Here is a 25904-nt window from a genome sequence, read left to right on the forward strand (position 1 = left end):
AAATATTTATTATTTTAATAAAATAATTATTGCAAATACTGGGCTCTATTTGGTTTAGTTTTGGTTTTGGCTATCAGCTGAGGTTATTCCTGATATGTGGCTTTTTTTAGCATCAAATAGATCAGTTTCATTTCCTGACTAAACCATAATTTTGCTGCTCATGTTGGTAATTGGTAATTTCAAGATGGAACACTACTTGTTTTCATTTCTGAAGACTTTTGGGTATCCAGAAGAGTAGTGGGAATGGCTCTTAATGCAAAGATGAGGAATGAAGATAGTCTGTTACCAGAATTTGAGAACAGGGAAGTTACAAAAATACCATAATAGTGGGGAGAGGCAGACTGGAGAATCCCAAAGCTGACATGATGCTGAAATATGAAGCTTTTGTAAGAATCACAGAATCACAGAATGGTTTGGGTTAGAAGGGACCTTAAGGATTATTTAGTTCCAACCCACGGCCACAGGCAGGAACACCTTCAGCTAGACTATGCTGCTCAGGGCCCCATCCAGCCTGGCCTGGAACACTTCCAAGGATGGGGCATCCATAACTTTTCCCTGGAACCAGTTCCAGTGTCTCACCACTGCACCTGAAGGACCATAAGGACACTGAAGCTTGTGGATTTATCACCAATCCTATATAGAAGGAAGGGCTGATAACAAACCTGTTCTCTTTTGGTGGCACTACTGAGTTTTTCTTCTTAATGCTTCACAGGAGAATAAAAATGCAAATGAGATATATTTTAGGGGAAGTTATATATGTATAATGAAAAGGTTCTTATTCTGTCAAGTGCTGCATCGAAAGATTTTTCATGAGTTATTAATAGTAATCTTCTTCATAAACCTTTCCTGTCCAAAAGAAACAAATGAATCTGAAGTGTTTCCTGATAATTCCACTTCTAAAATGCAGAATTTCATAATACTTTTCAACAGGAGTAAATCCCTCCTTTAGGGCATCAGACATATCCTTGAAGACTATTTTAATTCTTAAGGTCCAAGCCTACCTTCAAGGAATGCAGTATCTAATTCATCTTTCCCACTGTTTAATTATTTTAATGCTTCCCATTGTAAAGGGATGGCAAAATCCATTTCTCATGGATATCAGAAGTTGCCAGTTCCCAAAGAGAAACCCTAATATGTAAAGTGTCTTCCTGTTCCTCCATAGCTGTGAGCATCAAGACACACTGAGTATCTTTGCCTTCAAATAATTTTATGCAGTATGGGTGTCTGCAAGAGCACAGTGCATCACATACCAGGAAAATTTCTGATGTGATCCTTATATCCCCTACTGGGGCTTGTGTTGGACCTATGATTATAATTTTTTTAAGACAAAAACAGGGCAGGGATTCTAGAGAACACATTGATTTCAGTTTGTTTATTTGAAAAAGTTAGATCCCATATCAAGCTTTGGGGAGAGTAAGAACAAGGGGAAAAATAATGTTTATTTAGGCAGTTCAAGGGATTCAAGAGATCAAGGATATGGTCATTAACCAGACTGCAGAAGCTAATGAGGAAACCAGCAACTGTTCTCTCAACTTAGTTAAAAGCTAAATATATTTGAAGCAGAAAGCATGTGTTTACTACAGGCAATGTACCATTCCCTTTGCAACCACCAATTTTGCTCTGTGTGTAACTTTCTCACAGGAGATGTGATTCTCCTCCCCCTTTCAGCCCCTTCTGCTTTGCAGGAGCTCACCTTCCCTGAGAGCAGCTACTGCTGATCTAACTGCCCCAATGCTGGGAAAGTGGTTGGGCCACAAGGACATATCATTATCCTCAAAAGGCTGTCATACTTGCATGGGCACAGTCGTGATCATGGATATTGTAGGGAGAGATCTTGAACAGCCATGTCTTTTAACACCAGGAATTTTTTTTGCAATTCAAGGACTGAGATCTCAGTTTGTTGCCAGAGGTTTTCATAAATAACTTGGGTTCGGTTTTCTTTTTTTCTTAACAAATGAATACTGTGGTGTTATGAAATCTCCCATAAGTTACAACTGTTTTTATTAGATTCTATTTAGTTAATGGAATCACAGAATCACAGAATCACAGAATTTTCAAGACTGGAAGAGACCTATAAGATCATCTAGTCCAGCCGATGTTCTAACTGTTCAGCTAGATCATGGCAGCAAGTGCCACATCCAGTCATGTAAGTTTATTGTTGAGCATATTAAGAAATTTGAGCTAGTATAATATATTTTACCTGCAGATTATAATAGAGCAATTTTTACAACTCAAATTGGTTTCTTTTTACTAAATTGAGATGCCTGTCAAGAATGACAGGTTTTTTGGCTGTTGCAAAGATAGTTTTATATAAACTTCTAGCAGTTTTCTACATTCCTGAGTGTAAGAAACACTGGCTTTAGAGAGCACACTTTCATAATTTCCTGAGCTGCAGTGATCTGGTCCTTAAAGCAGAGGGTGAATCAGTCAACAAATTAACTTTTCCTGTGGCTTCTTTTTTTATCCTATATTCAAATAAATGGCTACTCAAATAAACTTATTTAACCTAAGTAATGTATATAAGAATTCTTCCTTTCTGGTTTTGGATTATTTAGGGGGTTTTTGCCATGACATATTCCCTCTTTTTGTAATGTTGTATGGCCTTTTAACAGCCCAGAGAAACAGTGAAATTGTAATATTGGTAAAAGCTTTTGAAGCGGTGGTGGCTTGTCCTGTTCTTTTCTTTTCCTTTCCTTACCTAGAAAGGAGTATTGGCACAGAAGGGAGAGGAAGGTATTAAGACCATTGGAAAGTAAAAGTATGTGGCTGGTGCTCCACAGAAATATTTTAGCCTGAGGCCTCATTGTTTTCTGAAATCCTTTGGCTTTTCCTGATATCTAACTCTGCACCTCTTTGCTGATACCAGTGCTGTTCAAGAAGGGGCAGAGGGGTATAGAGTAATTTAACTCTTAACAAATATTGAGAAAATGAGGCAGCCTGGTAACATATGAAAGGCTCCTGCAGTATTCCTACAGTAAAATAAGGCAGCTCAACAAAAGTAGAGACTGAAGAGTCTTCATAGCAGAGCTGCCCTGGCAACCAGGCTTTGCTAGTTCTGATGCTCGAGATATTCCCTATTAAATCACCTGCCTTTCACTTTGCCACTGACAGGGGATGGTCTCTTCAGCTTGACTAAAGAACCCATCAAGTTTCCCTTTTAAACAACTGAACAACTAAGTACTGAACAATTAAAGCTCAATATTTTCTGCAAATTAAATGTGAACATAAAATGTTTACGGCTTCACAAGCGCCTCCAGTTAAAGAAATCATGCTTCATTTCTTTTTAAGTGTGTGGCTAAATTTATATGGTCTAGAGGACAGTGTAGAAAAATAAAATACATTCTGTAATTGCTCAGGCTATGTTTAACTTACCTGCTATAAATACTGAAACTATGCTGACAAAGAAAATTGACGTCCAGATCATAATGTACTTCCTTCAGTATAAAAATATGTCCAGCTTCTTTGAAACAAATGTATAAATTCAAGACTTCTCTCTGCAAGCCTGCACTCCCTTAGGAAAAAAAAGTCATTGTGTACTGCCCAAGTATTCAGTGAAATCACTCAAAAGAGGAACCATTCACAGAATGGGGCCTGAGAGATGCAGGAAAAATTTTCCATCTTTAGTTTCAGGTCTTCTATTTGTCTCTGGAGTATAATAGGACAGGTTATTATCCCCTTGTTCATCATGAAGATTAATGTTCAGACCAGCTGAAAATATTACTGTTCTTTTGGGACGTATTGGGAGATCTTCAGACCTGTGTGAAACTGAGTTTAAACATTTTAAATAGCAGAGCTAATACCTCGCCCTAGCTAGACACAAGTGCCTCGGGCTGTTATGTCCTCTGTGATGCTGCTGTGGGAGAGTGAAGGTCCTCCAGAGCTCTGCTTTACTTGTGACATCTTTTATACAGACTTCACTGCTAAATGTTACAGTGGGAAAGTGCCTGAGCTACTACTCTTAACTCAGATGAAACAAAAAAAAAAAAAGTATATCTGTGTGTATATGTGTGTATATATATATATATATATATATATATATATATAAAAAAACTATTTTTTATATATAGTATATATATAGTATGTATATATATAGTGTGTATATATACTATATATAATAAACTATTTTTATATATATCGTATATATAATATGTATATACATAGTGTATATATATAGTGTATATATATAGTGTGTGTGTGTATATATATATATATATATGTATATATATATATATATATATATATATATATATATATATATATATAAAAACTGTAGCAGAACATGATAAGGAAGGAGCAGCAAAGAGGAGCTGGTATGGACTGACCACAGTCCCCTGTTTCCCCATGCCACTCAGGAGAATGGTGAGATAGAGGAGTAAGGAATGAAGGAGTGAAGCTGGGCCTGTAAAAAAGATGGGTGATAGAAAAGTGGGTTTAGTTTTTTTTTTTTCCTCTCTAATTTGATTTTTAATTGGCAATAAATTAAATTAATTTTCCCCATGTCAAGTCTGTTTTGCCTGTGATGGTAATTGATCATTAACAATTTCCCTGTCCTTGTCCTGACCCATGAGCTTGCTCATCTCATTTTCTCACCCTGTTCTATTGAGGAGAGGGATGAGAGAGGCTGGGTGAATGCCAGGCAGCCATCTGAGATTAACCCACCACAAAGCCGTAGGAGAAATCTAAGGGAAGTTGTCAGGGCTCATGGAAATGTGCAGATGTGCACACACTCTCACTGATGCAGGAGTGATCATGTTTGTGGCCAGCAGGCAGAACTTCAGTGCCTGATCCATCAGATCCACCCAAGGACCTTCCTGTACAAGACTCTGCCAAGCAGGCTGCAGCAGGAGCCACAGTCCAGGGCAAGGCTCCCTGGTTTGAATCATGATTTATATCCACTGGGGGAAGAATAGAGGCTTTGAAGAGAGGCTCTTTGCAACAGAGAGCTTCTTCCCTGGGAAATGTATTGGAGGGACAGGGAGGAAGGCTACTGTGGTAAAGACTGAGAGCCAGAGTTAAGAGAAATGTGGGATACAAAGCTCACAATGAACAGATTCTCTTGAAGAAGATTTTTTTCCTTCCTTGGATTGTTCCTTGATGAGAGTTTGTAGTTATTTTCCTATTTTAACTCCTTGAGCCAGGATTCAGAACGAATAAAACCACAGCATGTGACAAACACAGCTTTTGGCACTGGAATTAAGTGGCTATTAGATCATGGAAGATATTTGCTAGACCATTTTAGTATTATCTTTCAAGGGCCCTTTGCATTGCTCCTCGTACAGATCCAGGACTTTCTTTCTTAGGGATATGACAGTTTAGTTATTGATTTCACATTTCCATGGTGGTGATACCACAGTGCACACTGTGGATTACAGTAGTTCAGTTATGGGAAGAGAAAGGTTAGCTTGTTTTATCATAAGGGTTTAAAAGATGAGAAGATTTTATAATTTTTCAGAAGACGAGTGATTGATAGTCCTGGAATCCTTGTTCATTCACAAAATAAATGTGTCTGGATCGAAACCAGCACTCATTTTCCTCCAAAGCATCAGTAAACAGATTGCTTGCAGAGGTGTAGTGCTTTTACCTACTCAGCATAGCATGCTAACAGTCAGGAGTACGGACAAACCCTTCACCAGAAAATCATAGGCAATAAGGAATTCCACTGGCCCTGGTCACACACAGAAAGAATTGTAGAGCTTTGCTCCAGTTGACCAGCAGTAGCACAGCAGGAGTTGTTGGTGTCCCCTCCCTACCTCAGGCACAGTGAGCATTGTTTCACCAAGGTCAGACACAAATATTCAGCATGAAAGCAGGAAGTCAAATTCAGATTGCTTGGAATCCAGCAGTTCACAAGGATTTTGTTGATTAGGTTTCTTTAAGTAATAAAGAATTAAGTCAATGGTCATGAAATTCATGTTCCACAAAACTAATGCTGGCTTATGTTATATACACTCTCAGATATTCCATTTACCTGCAAAAGAGGGCAAAGCCAAAGCTTCATTTTTCTGAAATGAAAGTTATTCAACCAGAGAAGTAAACACAAATCGATAGTAAAACCAGCCTTAAAATGTTTCCAGCAACTCAAGTCTGTTTCTGGATTTTGAGATTATCTTTTTCATTTCCATTTTACCATCATACACGTTTCTTGCTTTAAGCAGATAAATGCAATCTGTTTGCGTACTTATTGTCGTTACCAGAGAGAATTAACCTCTTATTCAGATAAAAAGCATTACCAATAGAGAAAGCACTTGGGTGAAACTGTAAGAAAATGACGATAAAAAGCAAGAAACGCTTTGTGAGGGAGCTGGAACAATATAATATATACATTAGTGGAGTCAGTGAGGTGAGGATGAAGCTGATTGAAGGTTATCATCTCAGGTACACAGACAGGATGGTAGCCTTTGACTGAGAGCTCTTGTTCCCAGGAAGAGTCACATGGCTGAAGCATCAAGAAAATTCTGGCTAAAGTTAAGAGGATTCTACCTGAGCAAAGTTCAGATGCTGCTGTGTGGTTCAGCATCTCATTTCTACAGAAATGAATGTCATACCTTTTACATAAAACACTGAGCTAGGGAGCCAGTATATTGTCCAGTCAAGCAAACAATACCTTGTTGCATATTTAACATTGGATTGTGGGATTTTAGTAGTGCATGAAATTTACATTGCAATTTTGAGGATGAGATAAAAAATTACTTATGTGGCCAGCACTAGAGCTCTAGCACAGGCTATGGCAAATGAGTTAAAATCTACTCTGGCCCATTTGTTTTCAAGGGAAGTGCTTGGTGTTGGTACTGAAGCTGATGCAAGGACCAGAAAATAACTTAAACCACATCTTGAGCTCACAAATTGCCTTATGAAGAAGAAAGTGCTTTTCTTGTAAACTGCCCAAAATTGATGAAGTGACAAACCAATAAAGCAATAATAAATGCAACATTCACACTACTACTTAACTGTTTGTTTTTCAACACAAGATACTTATATATATGTATATAAATATCTTTCAGCATATAACAAACTTCCAACATGCTATGCATGTTACTACAATAATTTTGTTATCTATGTCATATTCCTTTTAAAATTAAATTAAAGGAATCATCTCATGAGTTCTAGAAAATTAAGAAAGGCTGTAGAGATGAAAGGATTTTAGTGAAGTGAAAAGGTGCTAAAAACCCACTATGTTCCAATCAGATATCTAACCTGAAATTGGCATACTAATATCTTGGATATTAACAATGGGTGGTCCCCATGATCTCAGAGGAGGGGGAGGTATAGTCATGATTCCGGAACTTTTACAAGGTCTTGATTCCGGAACTTTTACAAGGTCTTGATTACTCTCGCCTTCTTTTTTTCCTTTAGGGGAGATCTTCTTTGCAGTTCATTCAGTGCTGCTGGTTGTTGTTAGTAAATTTGTTTCCTTTAATCTGCCCACCTCACTGAGATGTAGGCATTTTTGTTTGCAAGTTGTCAGGCTAAAAGTGAACTCATGGGGAAGAAAGTCTGTCCTCTCCCTGGGGAGAGGATTTCTTATCAGAGATAATGAGCATGGTTTTGAAAAAAAGTGTGCATCATTTACTGTCAGTTTGAGCGTTGGACTTCACTCTTACAAGTCATGGTGATTCTGACATTGCAAAGCTGGTTATTGCTCTCTTTTCACCCACTCCAGGCAATTCCCAGCTTCCTGTGTCCTTAAATGTATGTTCCTTGGTCATAAAGTGAAAATCTTCTTTGTATTTAGCCCATTTATACTAGAAAGAGGAATGTCAGCTGGGGTAGCTTTCACAGTGTTCAGTTTAGCAAGCCTGCAAAGAGTTTACAGCAGGTTGTCCATTTCAGTAGTCTCTTTGAGAGTGGAAGCAGGAACCTGAGCAACTTCATTCTGATGTGGTGAGAGCCTCAGCTCCCCTCGGTTACTGCACCCTCTAAATTACAGTTTGCAGGAGAACAAAAAGATACGTCCCTGAATTGCCAGCATAAAGTTTTACTCTCTGCTTTCCTTCTCCTTTTAACTGCCCTGCTCTTTGATAGTGACTTCTAAAGCTTTCTCAAGACATACTAACATATGGGTGTATCTTTTAAAGATGACTGGATCCTACCCTTAGATCTTCAACTATTTCTTAGTTAAAGCTTGATAGCCTTTAAAGATACTGTGCATTTAATTCAGATTATAGATAGCCCAAGAGAATGTACCTGCAATCATATAAGCTGTTCTCTGTAGTTATTTATGATTTTATGTCCTTTTTTTCAGGAAATGAATGGCACAGTGTGAAAACAAATTGTGTAAGGGGACTGGTGATGGGACATTTAAGTGAAGCATGGACATTTCAATTGAAGCACAGAGTGTTAGTCAAATGTTGCCTGCTGGGCTCATTAGCAGTAACAGGATTAATTCTGTGGCTTGTGGTATGCAAGAAATCATAGTGCAAAAATGAATGGCCTTTCTTCTCTGCAATGTGGGAATATCTAAATGTACCAATCCTTGGTTCTTCACTTTGTCTTAGGTTGTAGAATGACACAGAGTTGTGTACAGGCTTTCATGGCACATCCATTTTCTTAAATTCTTGGCAGAGTGACAAGAGCAGTGATTGCAGGGAAGGAAGTGATTGTTTAGTTACTTTGTGATTTTTGTTATGTTTTTTAGGTTGTTTTTCTTTTTTTAACAGAGGTGATAGCTTTAGAATGAAAAGGCTCTTGAGGTTTTGACTGCACTTATCCTTTTTGTGTTTTTTTTTCAATAAACAAAGTGTGAATGCCTAGACCTTCAAATAAAAGCTCTAAAAGTCCTGCGATGTCTGGATTCCTGTCACTTCTGCCAAGATTATGCAGTGAAAGGTGGTACTGTAAACTGTCATAGAAGTACAGAATTTTAGCTTTTCTCTCTGTCTGTTCCTCTCATACTCGTCCTGGGTTTGTTTGCATACCTGCCACATGCTTATTTTTCATTTTAACAATCCATGAAAACCCTAAATAATAGATACATTCCTTTTTCAGATATCTTTATTATCCTTCTCCCAACACAACTCAACCCTATACCTCTGATTTATGAATGCCTTTTCAACATGCCTCCACTCCATGCTATATTGGTTTTATTTTCTTCCATTTTGGTAACCAGTCCACAAGACTGCACTGTTTCAACTGAATAAGGAATAGGACTTTGAGCAGGATTCTGTATTACTTGAAAATATAAGAAGTGGGTTCTTTTGCTACATTTTTCTTCAACTTGCAGCTCTCTGGCAGTCTCTGCCACAGAACTCTGAGGTTCTGTGAACTTCATAACTTGATCTGGGTACTGTACTTCATGGGAAGCTCATGTGTGGTAATAAAAAAGAAGGGTTTACAAAGGAAAGAAGACGCCTCTAGAATGTTATTGCATCATTTCAATTCCAAGCCAAAGGAACTGTGTATTTCCTTTATTCCTACCTTTTATATTGGTACCAATCATCAAAGCCAAAAAACACTTGTTTATGTATGGTGAGGCATATATACACCAAGAAACTATTACAGTAGTTGCTTGGTTTCTTGAAGACTAATCTAGGCTAATATTTGGGCTTCAGTCCCATTGCTTAGTAGAAAAACAACATACATATGGATGCTGATCCTTTGTGAACATTAAGTTCACTGTGGTTCCACGTTAGTAAATCTGATTTTCTCCATGGCCTCTCCTGGGGAAGGAGAGGAGCATTTTACTGCTGGCTGTCTGACAGGGAGCTGATGGGTGTTGGTGGGTCATATTAGTAGTATTATTTTCAGAGAATCAATCCAGCCTTTTAACTCACAGTCATCACCAGTTGAACAAAAGCAGTATGTTTCTAAAGTGGAATCAATAAAAGGGAAAATATATTATGGTATTATGGCTTAGCTGGAAACACATGCTTTTTACCTTTTGCTATTTTGTCTTCTGTTTAAGGGTAGGTTTTCTTACCATCCCTATTCTCTTGGTTGTGCATTTGGTCTATGTGATCCATAATCTGCACAGAAAATACATGCTGTCAGCAGTACAAGGATAGGTTTTTTTGTTTCAGGGTTTGCTGCTAGTGTAATGTGTTATATTGATCCACTCTGGCCTCTGAAGAATTTTCCAGGTGGTGGTGAGAAAGATGGTATATCTCTTCAAGACCTTAATTTTCATGCAAAACAATATTCAACAGAATCATAAAACCCTAGACTTTGTAATAAAAATAGAAGCTGATGCTATTAATGCATCATTCCAGATACACAGAACACCATTATGTGGCTCTTGGGTTGAGTAAAATTTCATTTAATCATGGAAACCATAGACTTAAGCTCTGTAAAGTTGAAAACTTAACCAGATGGCCATTGTCAAAGCAGCTTCTAAAGACTTCACAGCTGCAATGTCTCAGGGCCCTAGATATGACTTAGCATTAGCTTTTTAAAATACAATTACTGAACATAACTGATCTACATTATGGAAGTGATAATAATAATACTTTGCACTCAGTGACCTTTTATTTAAGTACCTAAAAACTCTTAACCAAGCCTTTTGAATACTACTTTTCTGCTTATAGGAAATAAAGTGTTCAGAGTCTGGAACACCTGTGTGAGAGAATTGAGCAGGAGCAGTCCGCCTCCATGGCATATTGCAAGCAGTCAGAGGTGTTTTCTGTGTGACTGGGACTGGAGAGTGCTCCTGAGGCTGTCTGTCCCTGACAGCTGGGAGGTGATGTCCTAGTCACTTGGGACACAACTTTCTGTATGGTGCTACTTTTAATCTTGAGCAGGGCCAGCCTTTGAGTGGTACTGCTTGTGCATTGAAATGCTGTATGGCAGGAATGAGAATGGCACATAATGGCCTAACCTGATGCTTCTTTTATTTGCTCTGTAAACTGTGAGTATAATAATGAAATGATGCAAAGAACTGGGGGTTCTGTGGCTCAGATATGCCACACTTACCCAAGGAGCTTCCGTGTAGAATGATATATCCTAGATTCTATATATTCTTGACAGGCAGGTTAGTACCTTCAAAGACTGGCTTGTTTTTTAGGGAGAACGGTTATGTCCTTTTTAAAAGTGCCACATGTTGGCCATGGATTTATGATGCTTTAATACTCAGCTTAAAAATCACATAACGGTATTTATCAGTAATGGGAGTAAATAACTGTATTTGACATTTGCTTTTCTATAGTCAATAGCTATGGGGTTCTTTGTTGGTTTTGTTTTTTTTTCCCTCAGAATGATTTTATTGTGGATTTCCAGCATCCAAAGACCATTCCTGAGACTTTTCTTGGTTCTGTCTTTTAGGTCGATGTGATTGTGGCTCTGGGTGGACTTGGAGGACGCTTTGACCAAACAATGGCATCGGTGGAAACACTTTTTCATGCAACAAATATCACTCCTTCTCCAGTGATAGTTATCCAGGAGTGCTCGCTGATTTACCTGCTTCAGCCTGTAAGTGTTGTGAAAAGTTACTTTGTAATAAAACTGACCTTCCACCCACACTGACACCATAGGTCTTGCAACATAAATGCTCACTTTATCAGTTTTCTTCTGTAGGGTCAGAACTGAAATATAAAATACATTGCAGGCAAGTGGACAGCAAATGATGGGCTCTGAATTCCTCCTTTGGAAAGATTATGTTTTATTTGTTCATGATAAACTTGTTTAAAAGGGGAGAAACAAAAAAACCGGAAAGTATGAAAACTGTATTGGGTAAATATAGAATATTGATTATAAATGGGGATAAAAATTAATCTTTTAAATTAGATTCTGGTAAGTCTAAATTTAGCACACAGCCCTTTTGCATGTTGAGTAGCAATCCAGATGTCTTCAAAAAGAGAAGCAAAGAAAAGATGTGAGAGGATTTGTGAAGGAGTTCCTGCCGTGCACATCAGGCAGAGCTCCCATGAAGTCTGAGTGGCACAATTCATTATGATGGGAATCCATCTAGCATCAACGAGGGAATTTATTTAGAATGTGTTATTTCTGTGGATTTTCAGATCTGTTATTGCATTTATTGATTCATAAAACAACACACACAAAATATCTTGCTGATCTTCTGCTTCTGAGATTTAAATTAAAGGCAAATCTAAACATCAAACACTGTTCTCTAACAGTGATTCATTTATTTTTTTGAAAATATGTGTTCCTCTTGGCAAGGTTTCTAAAAGCTTACCTAACTTTCCCAGTTTGTCTTGGAAAGCTTATTCTGTTAAAATAAATAACATTCACAGGTAAATTTGACACAATCTTGCACCTCAAAGATGTGCTTCAGTGTAATTTGAGAAAATGCAGTTCTATGAGATTATAGATTTAAAGCCACAGGGGCAGGTGCTCTATTAACAGTTTGAAGCACTGTGTCTGCAGGAAAGGTAGTAGGCACAGGAGCTCTTTTGCCAGTATGATGAGGAATTACTCTGATCATTAGTTGCACAACTAAATAGATGGAGGCAGTAGAGTGAGGGGGAAAGAGAAATAAAGGGAAACTGTGGTTAAAATCTGAAAGTCAGGAGTAACTTGCTTGTAATTGATCTGTGAGCGCAGTACTTTGCTGACAACTGTAAATTTCTTTTAGGGTATTTAAGAACATGTTGAAGAGCTGAAATAAAGTGGACAATTTCAGTTTAACTCTACAAAACTCTTGCTAAGACTGGAAAGATTTATAATTCTTTTCATTCATCTTTTCCATAGGCAGCTTTAAAATGCAATGCCTAAGGTTGCTTTCATGAGTCTTCCATGAATAATTAAAGCCTTTACAACTTGAAAAAAAACAACAAGATCTGTGCATTTAAAATAGAAATGAGAGGTTGCTAATTGTTTTGTTTTCTGGAAACTTCTTTGTTCTATTTTTAATAATGCTGTACAAAAAGCTTTTAATTTTTTTTTTTGTAGATGGGCAAAGTTCCCCAGGAAACTTCAGGCTGTTTCTAGCTTACAGAAATAAGGGGCAGATATAGGGGCAGGCCATTTAAACAATCTTAGTGCTGACTTTGACAAAAAATTGCTTTTCATTGTTGGTTTAAACTTTTCACTGTTGGCATTTTCAGTCAACTGTTGTGGATAATAGAAGATAATAACATTAATCCTGCATAGTTGATGGTTGGTTTTCTTTTAAAAAGTGAGTAGTTTATAAACTGAGAGAAACAAGGATCCTAACTTTGGAAGAACTCTTGTTTTTGGTTGGTTTGGTTTTTATGGTTTGTTTGTTTTTTGGGGGGTTTTTTTTGGGGGGTGGGGGGTTGAGGGTTTTTTTTGTTTTTGTTTTTTTTAATGGAGTTCAGCTTGATATTTTTCTCTTCCAAACAGCCACAATCATGACATTCTCTCTTTTCTCTCTCTTCACTTTGTAATTTAAAATCGAGGTAGGAGTGATTTTAACACAGTGGGAGACCCACTGACTGTTCGAAATGCAAGTCTGGAAACTGTGCAATAAATGAAGCAAGGTTTTGAGATTCAAATGCTGATGCAAATTATGAATTTGAGAGCATGTTGCTTTTTCTATGAATGTAGAGTGGAAACATTTCTATAAATATGGAAGAGAAACTCTCTATTTTGGGAAGAAGAATCTGATCTTTATCGGATTCTTTGGATAAAATATATGAGCAAAACATAATTATGGTTTTGTTTGCAAATAATGTTAGCCTTTGGTTCATTGTAGCAGGAGAGTGGTTCTCTGTCATGTGTACCTAGGCAGAGTCTAAAGTATCTGGATACAGCACACACACGGGTAATTCCTTAGGAGTCCTAGGAAGGATAACAAGGGGAGTAACAAGTCAAGCTGCTGAATTTATAGTTACCAGTGCAGAAACTAAGAGGAAGATGTAGGGACTAGATATCTAAGGCCACCAAAAATCTATTAATTGTTTGAAAGAGAGATTGAAACAATTTCACATTGTTACAATGGTGGTGTAGAAGGTTATGGTAGAAGAAATACATAAATGTTTAACACACTTGTAAAGGGTCCACGGTGTTGCAGGAAATATTATGGGCTTGCTAAAAGTCTTCAGGGTTGGAGGAGGAAGACAGCAAGGACAATGCCTGATTTGGGATCCAGTGCAAACTACCAGGCAAGGTGGACCAGGTAAAAAATGCCTTTTATCATCAGCCAATAGCATTATCCAAGTGCTGAATCCAAGTACATTATCCAAGTAATTAGAACTTTGAGTATTGAGGCATTTCTTGGGAAATAGGCAGACAGTGCAAGTTTTTGAAATATATAGATTAAAATGTTTTGACATGGAAAGTGAAGAAAACCACAAGGAAGTAAACTCTCTTATGTTCATTTCTGACTTTAAGGATAAGCTCCTGTAAGGAATAGAGGAAAAATATGGGAATAATTACATCCCATAAATACCTGTCTACATGTTCTCTATGGAGAAACTGGGGATGTAGAAAATGTAGACTGTAAGTATGTAAATTTAGATAAATTAATTCCAATATATGTCAAACCACTAATAAAATATTGAAGAAAAGAAAGCAGGCATGAAATGAGTTGCACCTATGGAAGGGCCCACACAATGAGAACATAGTTTGTAGCTACAGAATTTATAAATTGACAGGGAAAGATTTTCTTTTGTCTGAATTGGAAAGGAAAACGAATGACAAGCAGCCTAAATGAGCACATTTGCTCAGTCTTCACTAAAGCAAAATATTCCTTTGAGCAGATAACCAATACAGTTAAAATCAGTGCCAAAGTCTGAGGAATTTAAATTGCTTCAGAGAAAAAGCAAGTAAAAGATTGAGCTGCCTTTGATTCTGCCAACTCCAAGGGCTGTTATTTTTTGTGTGCCATGCAATACTAATTAGAATAAGAGTCAGAAACAGGGAAACTTTGTAAGAATTCTAGGATGTGATGCTTGTTATGAAGCATTTCCTTATCTGATGTTTGGAGTTTGAAAAAAAATAAAAAAGAAAAAAAATGTACCTGTGTACTGAATACATGTCATATTTCATTCTGTAGTGGGAGAGGGAGGAAAGCTTGAATTTTTAATAAGGAGTAATCAGTCTTTATAAGCAGGATATTTTATGCAAGACTTCATACATTTTATGTTAGAAATTTGGTAATATCAATTACCATTAGACTATACCCTGGCTGAAGAGCATAATTCCCTTAGAGTCATGTTTATCATGCTAGCCATGCTCAATATGAATGGCTTAAGGTTTCACATACATACTTTCTCATTTTCTGGTTGTGTGCTTCTCAGGAGTACAGAAACATTAGCTTCTGTACACTGAGCATAAATTATCTTTTATCTGTGAGTTTTATGGCAGTTTGTAATACAAGGTAATAGGATTTATGACCAAGAAATGAGAAGATGTCCAAGAGTTAATGAGGCCTGTCTTTTACATATACTGAGCTGTTCAGTTTTCCCCACACAGGATTCCAGCCCTAGGATGTAGAGGAGAATTGCTGCCTACACCTGAAAATGCATTACAGCAGCATATTTTTGTCAGTTAACTAACTCTTTGGAAAGAGTGTGTGAATACTTTGATAACCCTTTTTCCTGCACCTGGCTTCTCTTTTGAGTTCATGCCTGCCTTCCCTGTGAGAAATGATGAATAATTTAACATCACAGGCAGTGGCCCAGCAGCTAAATGTGAGCAATAAGAATCAGAAATTCCATCCCTTATTCTTGGCTCTTTACCATCATTTCCTTGAAGAGAAGTATATTTTGATCCCAGCCTGTAAATTGGACAAAAACCATGTCCTTCTCTGAATGGGTACTGTGAGGCTCCTTTGGCTATTTACAAAATGCCATTACACACTATGCCCTGCACTTACCTTATCATGGTAAGAGTAACAACAGTATTAGCAAGGCCCTTAATTAACATAAATATTGCCACAGAGGAGGCTGTACAGATAATTAGTGAGCGTGGTCCCGAGCACAGTTTCAGAGGGAGCCAGCCATCCTTCTCACAGATGACATCTGGGCATGGCTCAGGTTCAGCACAGTCCAGGAGCTGCTTCCCAGTATTTGGAAGGGACCACCTTGTCATGGGGCCAAGAGAGAGCAGCCACATGCCCATGAGCACTGCTGTGCTGGTTGGCTTGAGTTCCAGCGCTGTTACCTGAACTGATGTACAGGTGCAGACAGAGTGGCTTGGCTAGGCATCTAGGAGCACATGAAGATGTGCTCCTAGATGGAGATGCTGCAGCAGATGTGACGGAAGGTACAAAGACCAGAAGCTTTGCTGGGGTTTGTTGCTGCAGTTCTCTGTGCCAATGTGATTTGATTTGGTTTGTGGCCATGCTTGTAAAGTTTAATGCGAAGTTCAGGGTATATACCTTCAGCTTGTGAGTTTTCTCTGGTAGCCAGTACTTGAAATTTGCAGGAACCTCAAGAATGACTTATCCAATCAGTTCTGTACTGCCTCATGTGTGTAAGAAGTAGACCTGGCTCGCACTCAATGGAGAAAATCCCTGATGAATGTGCCTCCTATGGGGGATAATTTTGGGATCTGGAAATTTAATGTCTCCTTTTCCTAGATATGTATTTTTGATGGGTAAATTCAGTTTCAGTTGTAAAGCGAGGCATTTAAACATATATCTAATATTTAAACATGCATTTAGTACTTACAGTGTTTATTGTCCTGAAAGGCTCTCTCCCCTGTTTGATATCTTCTCTCAAAGAACACTATTGGAACTGAATCTACTTGACAAAGCAGTCAGTCTCTGTGCCTCAAGCTCCTTGTGGAATTCACAAATATACAACTCCTTGTTCTTTGATAAATACCTCTTTCTGTGACTTTTTCCAGGAGAAAGCCAATGATTCAGCTGAACAGAGACTCTGCAATGTCAAAAATATTAGCTGAGGAAAAGTCGTAATCCAGCCTTTCTTTGGGAGCCTGAGTGCCTGAGTCCTTCACAGAAAACCTTGCAGAAATGGGTTTTTGCTTCCAGAGGTTTAGTATTACATTGAAATGGCTTCTCAGGAGGAAAAAAAAAAATCTCTGTTGGTAGTTTAGCTGCCTTAGTTTCCTTCTTTGGTAAGAAACTTTGAGGACTTGGTTATTGCTCAACTTCTGTTCTTAAAATAAAACTTAAAATTAGCCTGGTTTTTTATTCTTTCCTGGGAAAATCCAGCTGGACCAATTAATTCTTTTCCTCTGGTAATGTAGTGGGCCTATGTAAATGTGACCTAAAAAAGGCCCCAGGTCTGAAGGACTTAGATTTATTTCATGGTAATTCATGTCTTGAAGTGGTGTTGCTTCATGGTTTTGCACAGGATTTCTCTGTTTTACTGAATATCAGTGATCCAAAATTAATTCCTATTTGTCAATTACATTTTGACCTGGAAAATATTGACTTGCTATCTTGCTTCTCACTGCTACAAAAGGAAACTCCTAGGTAAATTTTCTTTTAACAGCTACATTCTTTGTAACTTTGTTCTATTCCAACATCAGCAGATGTGTAGTATGAAGTGCACCAAGATTATATAGAACCTTAGAAATAATAATTAGCTTTTGAAATAGTCAAATCCTTTTAAACAGATTATTTAACATCAGTTTAAAATGCAACTGCATCAACTTTATGGATGGCATCTAATAGTTATCCATTTCTTCTTTATAAGGAAGACAAACTGAAAACAAAAAATTCATAAGTCAATTTGTTAGCTTGCGGGTAACCAGTTTAATAAAGTACCTATCATTCAGAGAGGAAAGGAAAGTACTAAAACATGATTACTAAGTGAAAAAAATAGTATTTACTAAATGAAATTTTCATCTGTTCATAATTGTTAAGAAACAAGCCATACTGTATAGCAGAATATGATAATCACACAGCTGGTTTTGAATCCACATGTTAAAGGTGTCTGCAAGAGAAGAGGATGTAAGGAGGTAAGGAGTCTAATTGGATTACCTAGGTGTTTCTAAATTCTGAAGTCATCCAGTGTGATTCTCAGTCAATAGTTTGCACTTGGTAAGTGTCAACAGTTCTGCTTGCAACTTTTTTCAATATTTGCCCAGATTTTTAATTAGTTACTGCAGCTGCTGATGGATGATCATCGAGGAGAACCTTGGCCCTAAATAAAACTCTTCCAATGAGATTCCTGCTCTCTGTTGTTGCCCCTAGCTGCTGTGATATGATCTTGTCAATATGATAATACCTGTTTTGTTGGTTTATGGAAACCACAAGAAGTTTTTGCTACAAAGCTGATTATCTTAGAGCTGTTTTGCTGGAGTTTTTTCCCCCAAAATTGTCAATTACTTTTCTTTCCTTCAAAATCTTAATCCTTCTTTTCATCCTGTCCTTTAACAACTTCTTTTTGCAGTGGCCTGATACTTTGGGCTTTTGTGTGCAATGTGATATTAATAACTTTGTGTACTATAAAACAATTCTTCTGCTTTCCATTAAATGGTCAGCAGCAAAATAAAAAATGTTTGTCTTTGCCATTTGCTTATGGATAGGAGCTGATCTATAAGCTGAGATCAGTAGGAAACTGGTAAAACTTTATCCTGTTGTGACAACATTGATAAACTGAGAAAGACCACAGCAGTATTTTCACTTATCTTTATTCTGTACCTGAATGGAACAAAGCTGGAGAATGTGTGTGTATTTATGTGTGTGTGTGTGTTGTTTCCAGTTTTGTTTGGGTTTTTTCCCAGGTAAGACTTTACTCCTATTTGGGGATTTTTTTCAGCAAGCTACAGAATTTCTAAGCTTTTTGTGAATAGATTTTTTGGCCCGAAAAGAAAAAAAAAAGGCTAAAGCACTTCAAAAGACTGTTAATATGGGTTCCAAATTTGACCAAAAGATTTAAATATTTTGTACATAATTCAGTAAGCTTTCTATTTCTACAAGGTACCATATTTTTATACTTTGAAAAAAGAACATTATGCAAATGTTTGTCTGTATGAAGGTGTTTTAAACTGGTACTTTGCAAATCAATTTTGTAGTATTTTTATGATTATGATTTAAATTATTTGTCTATCATCTAACACCTGGGAGGAGTAATGCAATATTTTGAATTTCAAGGTCAACCATTAGACATGAAGAAGTAAGAGAACTCAGAGGAATAATTATTAACACTTTCTGTGCCTTGCCTTATCAGATGCCATCCTCCTTACTAAGTAGTCATCATACTGCAAGATCTTACTATCTTTATCTAATCTTGTTTCTTCCACTTTCCCTTTCTTTTCCCTCTGGATTTTCCTTGAATCCTATCAGCTGTCTTTTCTCAGCACATAATCTTATTTTTTTAGTTTAGTTTTGTCTAAACTGCTCTATCTTTAACTTAAGCAGCCACTGCTACCCTGAAGATTTTTCCAGGATTTATCTCCTCTCAGCAGTCATAACTGTGTGCTATGAAGCATTAATTCATCAATGCCCAGTCATTCTGGCTTCATCTATTAATAGAATCATAGAATCATATTCCTCTTGGGTCTCACAATCTTTCATCTTTTTTTCATTGTTCCAATGACCAAAGCAGCCCCATATTTAGTACTGGAATCTGCTGGGGTGATATCTGCTGCAGTGTGCTTTTGCATCACCCTGAAATCATTCTGTGCTCTAACTCTTTGTTCAGCTTTATTGTGCTAGCACAAATTTCTTAAATCTTGGGATTCTGTTCTACCCACTAAGTGACAGTGTCTTTCTGAAGGCACCTTACTGCCTTGCTTGTGTTGAATTTCGCCAGTTTTGCAGTAAGTAGCAACTTTCCTCTCAGTATTAAGTGCATTTAGGTGATAGTTTAGGTGTATGCAATTTTTTTTCACTCCCTGCCTGAGTTACAGAAAGTTCTGTACATAAACGAACAAGTATCAGAAGTCTGTAATCTGTGACAGAACCTTATCTGGAAAGAAAATTAATGGAAAATATTTTATTTCATACAATCAAAAATATAGCAGGAAAAATCAATATTATTGTTCCTATCCTGAATGTAAATAACAGTCAAAATTGAAGTGATAGTAGGTGATAAATTATTTTCTACTACAAAATCAAAAAAATAAAAATGCTGAACACTTAATTGTTGACCCGAAGGGCTTATAGAATCCTTTAGAGGTAAATTTAATAATGGTCTTTTCTGTTCACATCTGAGTGCTGGTAGCAGTTAAAGTTTTAGAATGTGAGCATCTGTATTCTGGCCTCAGTTATATTTGAAAATGTGTTATCTCTTCAATTCAATCCCTTTGTGAAATGGCTTAGGTTTATGCAATCCCTTACAGTATCACTGTTAATTCTGCATCTGCCAGGGCAGTGGTGTCAACAGTATGGATTTTCAACATTTAAAAAAGGGTCAGGGCAGAAGAACGATAATGTTTGGTAATATCAGAGGTTCTAGGGAAAATGCTGTACTACACTGATAAACAAGATTTAGGTAGAACTATTCAGCTTTGCCATGGGAAGTGATTGACTTGGCAATCCGAATTTTCTTCATGTTGATAACAACTGATTACATTACTTCAGGACTCTCGTTGCTCTAACAGAACATCCCAAGAGCAGATGGGGAATCAGGGATTGAATTCCTCATTGTCTTTTAAGGCTGTAATATGTCTGTCACTCTCATGACAAGTCCAGTCAAAAATACTTCTCAGCACTGCAGCTGGGCCAGTGACCTTCAGGGCACTGCACAGGCTTCCTGCTCTTAATCCTAAAATTAAGGGATTTGGAATGAATATGTTTCTGTTAAAAGGAAGAAAAGGAGTCTGGAAACAATCTTCCAGGATCTGTGAAAGGGGTTTCAAGAAAATGAATGAAACTAGGTTTATTCCTGAGATGCATGCAGAAGAATGACAGACAGTGGCCCTAAACTGAGATGGAAGATTCAGGGTAACTATAAGGAAAAGTTTCTACTCTGAAGATAATTACAAATTGCATACAGGATTAGGTTGCCCAGAGGATCTCTGTCCCTGACAGTGTTCAAAACCTGATGGGAAGGCTGCACCCCCCAGACTCCCTCCCACCTAAGTGATTCTGGGACACTTGCAGAGACACAGGTAGAGTGAGTAGGTGTGTTGGAACCATTCTACAGGTATCTATTGAGAAGAATTTGGAATCTCCTGATACAGAAGAAGGCTGTGGCCACATTGAGAAATAGTGGTTCTGTCCACTGTGATCTCTTTTATGTTTATGTTACCTTACAAAGGGAGGTGTTGTAGTTTCTCATGTAACCTCACAGAAGAAAATGCTGAAAGGAGAAATGGTTGCTGTCTCTGAATGCACTGAGTAAATGCCAGGGAGATAAACCAGGACTGGTTAAGCTCAAGCCCAAAGTTAGAAAAAGAGTAAATTCCTTTAAACCAGTGATATATCCATCATAATTTCCATCAGAAATTATGCCATTCAGAGGGAGCTGGACAAAGTTGAGAAGTGGGCCCACAGTCTTCCTCATGATGTTTAACAAGTCCAAATGCACCTGTCCCAGTCATAAGTAGAGGCTGGAAGAAGAAATTATTGAGAGCAGCCCTGGGGAGAAGGCCCTGGGGGTGCTGCTGGATGAGAGGCTGGACATGACCCAGCCATGGGCACTCACAGCCCAGAGACACAAACGTGCCCTGGGCTGCCTCCAAAGCAGCGTGGGCACAGGGGAGAGGGAGGGGATTCTGCCCCTCTGCTCCTCTCTGGTGAGAGCCCACCTGCAGGGCTGCATCACCTCTGGGGTCCCAACACGGACCTGCTGGAGTGAGTCCAGAGGAGGCCACAAAGCTGCTCAGGGGGCTGGAGCACTTCTCCTATAAAGACAGGCTGAGAGAGTGCAGTCATTCAGCCTGGGGAACAGAAGGCTTCAGGAAAACCTTGTATCACCCTTCTAGTATTTTACAGGGGCTTATAGAAAGGAAGGAGAGGGACTTTTTACATGGGTAGATAATGACAGGACAAGATGCAGTGGTTTTAAGCTCAAAGAGAGGAAAGGGAATGCCTCTCTTTCCTATTAGGAAGAAATTCTTTGTCGCAGGGCTGGTGAGATACTGGAACAGGTTGCCCAGAGAAGTTGTGGATGCCCCATCCCTGGAAGTGTTCCAGACTAAGTTCAACAGGGCCCTCAGCAACCTGGTGAAGTGAATGGCAGAATCCCCTGCACATGGGATTCTATGACTCTATGAAATTAGAAGGAAAAGTCCCTAATAATTTTTGGGTGAGATTGCACAACAGGTTTACAAAAGGGAAAACTGTGGTAGAGGGTAGCAGAATCAGAGCTCACTATGTTGATTTTACATCCTCCACTCTATTCCCACCAAAAGTGAATACAAAACTTTCAAAAGTTGTTAATATGTATGCATTGTGTTTCCAACTGCCCTTAGTTTGCTGCTTTTTAAACATGAACCTGAAAGTGACATTAATTAAGTGACATTTGAACCTTGAGTCACATGAGCCGTACTGGTTCTGTGATCAGCTGTTCAGCAGTGCTGATTTGCAAAGTGAGCATCAGTTCCAGCCCCTCCCATGGAGTCTTCTTCATAGATGTAGCTTCCTTTTGCCATTTATTTACTCTGGCTGGAAATACACAGTCTCCCCTACCATCATCACAGGTAATTGTAGGAAGTGTGGGTTAGATGGATGGATAGTGGGGCGGACCAAGAACTGGCTGAGTCTCAGAGCTCAGAGGGTTGTGGTCAGCTAGAGGCCTGTGGTGAGGAATCTGCTGAGTCCAGTCCTTTTGAACTTGTTTATCAGAGTCCTGGATGATGGGATAGAATGTACCCTCAGCAAGTTTGCTCTTGGTGTGAAACTGGGGGGCAGAGGCTGATACACGTGAAAGCTGGGCTGCCACTCAGTGAGATCCTGCTAGGATAAAGTATTGGGTGGAGAGGAAACTAACAAGGGCAAGTATAGGATGCCAAACCTGGGGAGGAATAAGCCAAGTATCACCAGAGGCTGGGGGCTGAAATCCTCAAGAGTAGCTCTGCAGAGAAAGGCCTGGGAGTCTTGGTGGTAAGAAATTGTGGGTAACAAATTGAGGCAGCAGTGCCCTTGTGGCCAGGAGGGGCAATACGGTATCCTGGAATGCACTGGAAAGAGTGTGGCCAGCAGGTCAAGGTAGGTGATCCTGCCCTTTACATACTGTGTCTGGACAAGTTGCTACTGAATGTCCAGTGGAGGCCACAAAGATGATCTGGGGTCTGGAGCATCTCTCTCATGTTATGGGAGCTGGGCTTGTTTAGAGGAAATAGTGAGGGATTGAGTCTTGTTAATGCCTATAAATATTTCAAAGGCACATGCCAATTGGATGGTGCCAGACTCTTTTCAGTGGTGTCAGTGACAGGATGAGGAGCAATGGCCATGAACTAAAACACAAGGAATTGCACCTCAACATGAGGAAGAACTCTGCATTGACAGGCTGGATAGGCTGCTCAGGGAGGTTGTGAAGTCTCCCTCTGTGAAGGTACTCAAAACCCACCTGGATGCATTCCTGTGTAACCTGCTCTAGGTGACTCTGCCTTTGCAGGGGTATTGGACTAGATGCTCCCCAGAGGTCCCTTCCTACCCTAAAAATTCTGAAATCCAGGCATTGCTTTCATGTATGCCATAAAAAATCAGGTATCCAAAGGTGGTTTAGCAGTCAGGGAGAATGCACTTCTGTGAAATCATATACCTTTTGGCTAGTGATGTTACCTGTACAGAATAAATGTAATAAATAAATAAATAAAACAAATAAATAAATGTAAATGACAAAGCAGATGAAGATAATCTAATCTGTGCTTAAGCACTTCTTTGAACAGTGGTCTGCAGATGTAAGTATGGTTACCTCATCTGGTATGTAATTCCAAGTTCAGATGTCTCTGCCTTTTCCCATCCACATGACAGCCAGTGGTGCTTCGTGGGGAGTATCAGCATTTCTGTGCCATCAACATCTGTTTCTGAGTGGTTAATTTTCATTAAGAGTTCCCATCCTTTGTTAATTGAATTATGGCTTTCAATTTCAGCAACATGAGGTACCTGAGGGAAAAGAAGGAGCTGCACCCAGAGGGGAATCCTTTTATTCTGGTGAAAGAACAAATTATCAGATTGAAGAATAATTATCTTGCCGAATTCTCTTCTACAAACCACAATGTTGGCAATGAAATGCACCCTTGTGTTATGAGTCTGAGGTTTTCCTACCTCATCCCTTAAGGGCTTTTAGATGCAAGCATTTAAAAGCTGCATTGCAGTATGGGTATATCTCTCAATAATGGGGGCACACTATTCAGTTCTTTCTCAGATATCACTTTTCTTTTAGGACAGGGAAAAGAGGAAGAATCTCTGGAAAAAAAAAAAAAAAAGAAAGAAAAAAAGGCATATTTTTCTTCTATTGTTAACCAACAGCAGTTTTTTCTCAACAGGAGGACAACCTTCAGAGTGAAGCAAGGGCAGCTGAAGATCTGGAATTAGCCTTCCGTGGCAATGATGCCACAGACAGTCCCATTAGCTGCAAGCTTAGTGATTTTTTTTTAAGGAAGAGCTGCCTGTTTCCTTTATGTTAAAGGAACCTGGGAACTGAGAATAAAACTGATAAGATATTAACTCTACAGGGTATTGACTGAAGCTTTAAGACAATTAGAGGAGCACCAAGAGATGATTCAGAGGGTCTCCGAGGGGCCAGTGTCTACATAAAGTCATTGACCCTCCTGTCCATTCAGGATTTTGTGGGAGTTATTTCCATATGTTGTAGGTGTGTAAGCTACTACATGCAGCCTTGACCCAACCATGCTTAATAGTTCTTGAAATCCTTGAGGAATGTGGAGAGTCTGGTGTATTCCTGTTGAGTGAGATGGATGGCCAGAGGCAGAGCTACTCTTGAGCAGCAGCCTGAGTTGGCATAAACAAATCCAGCCATTCTGGTGTGCCAGATGCCACAAAAGAGATGCACTTCAGAACCTGTGCAGATAAAGGGAGTAGCTCATCATTCCTATTACGTATATTTTATCAATTTTCTGTGAGCCTAATGATATAACTGAATTACTAATGCTTGTGTCATTTCTTGGTCTTTCATCTGTCTGACTTCTAGATCTTCCTTCCTGTTCATAAGCACACAGTGAAGTTGCAGAAATATCAGGGCAACATCTAATTTCCAGTTTATCAATAGTAATGCTCTTCAGGAACATCTCTCTTGTTTTTAAATTCTCTTTTGTACTTAAACCTAGTTCCAGATTATTGTACTAAGTGCATTCTGTGTCTCCTTGGGGGAGAGGCATTATGAAGCTATTGTTTTAGAAAACAAGTTTTCTAGCAATAGTGTAGGAATTATTAAGTATTTCTAGTATTAAAGCCCACTGAACTGTCAAACAGTCCTCAAAAACTCTTAAGGAGCTAAAATACTAAATCTTCTTTTTTATTCTAAATCATCTGAGAAAGTGAAGCAGTTTTAATTATTTACTGCAGTCTGTTGTTAAAAGGCAGAGAAGCTGTGGTGCCCCATCCCTGGAAGAGTTCAAGCCCAGGCTGGATGGGACTTTGAGCAGCCTGGTCTAGTGAAAGGTGTCCCTGCCCAAGGCACATCCTTCAGATAATGAAGTGAATGCAATCACTCATTTGTGTAGCCCTTGGAAACCCATGCATGATGATGTTCAAATCTCTCATCTGGAAAGGCAGTAGGAGCTTGTGTTTCTGGAACAGCCTGAGTCAACCCCTGCAGTTCAGTGGAGCTGACTCCCTGCTGGTGTCTCCCCCTGGAAGGCCATGCCTGCCAAATGCCTGCTTCTGGTTGCTCCCATGCAAACTTCACTTTCAGCTGGGGGAGTGAGAACAAGATTGTCTCTCCTTGAGGTTTGGCAGTATTTCTCCATGGAACTCTGGAAATGCAGGGTATTAAAATGATTTTAATACCACTGTTTCATAATTGGACTTTTTTTTTTTCCTATCTGAGGGATAGAAATCCAATGTTGAGTCAGCAAGAGCTTACCTGAAGCTGATTGTTTTGATAACGCCTCCTTTGTAGTCATCTTGGAGAGGGGGAAAATGAAGTAAATCTGATAATCAGCTTATTATTTAGATGTGCTTGATAGTGGCCTCTACAGGGTTATACTGTACTGAACTGTTA

At 38.7% G+C, this 25904-nt stretch overlaps 1 protein-coding gene across 3 annotated transcripts in view; it reads left to right on the plus strand.

Moving 5' to 3' along the window:
- The window catches only part of TPK1 (thiamin pyrophosphokinase 1), a 302955-nt gene that overhangs the window by 185397 nt on the left and 91654 nt on the right, over nt 1-25904 (plus strand). For all 3 annotated transcript variants that reach the window (XM_059478894.1, XM_059478901.1, XM_059478911.1), the window contains one exon: nt 11254-11400. In XM_059478894.1, the coding sequence (XP_059334877.1) occupies nt 11254-11400 (147 nt within the window). The remainder of the gene's footprint in view (nt 1-11253; nt 11401-25904) is intronic.

The sequence above is a fragment of the Ammospiza nelsoni genome, chromosome 1 (assembly GCF_027579445.1).
Source record: "Ammospiza nelsoni isolate bAmmNel1 chromosome 1, bAmmNel1.pri, whole genome shotgun sequence".
Taxonomy (NCBI): domain Eukaryota; kingdom Metazoa; phylum Chordata; class Aves; order Passeriformes; family Passerellidae; genus Ammospiza; species Ammospiza nelsoni.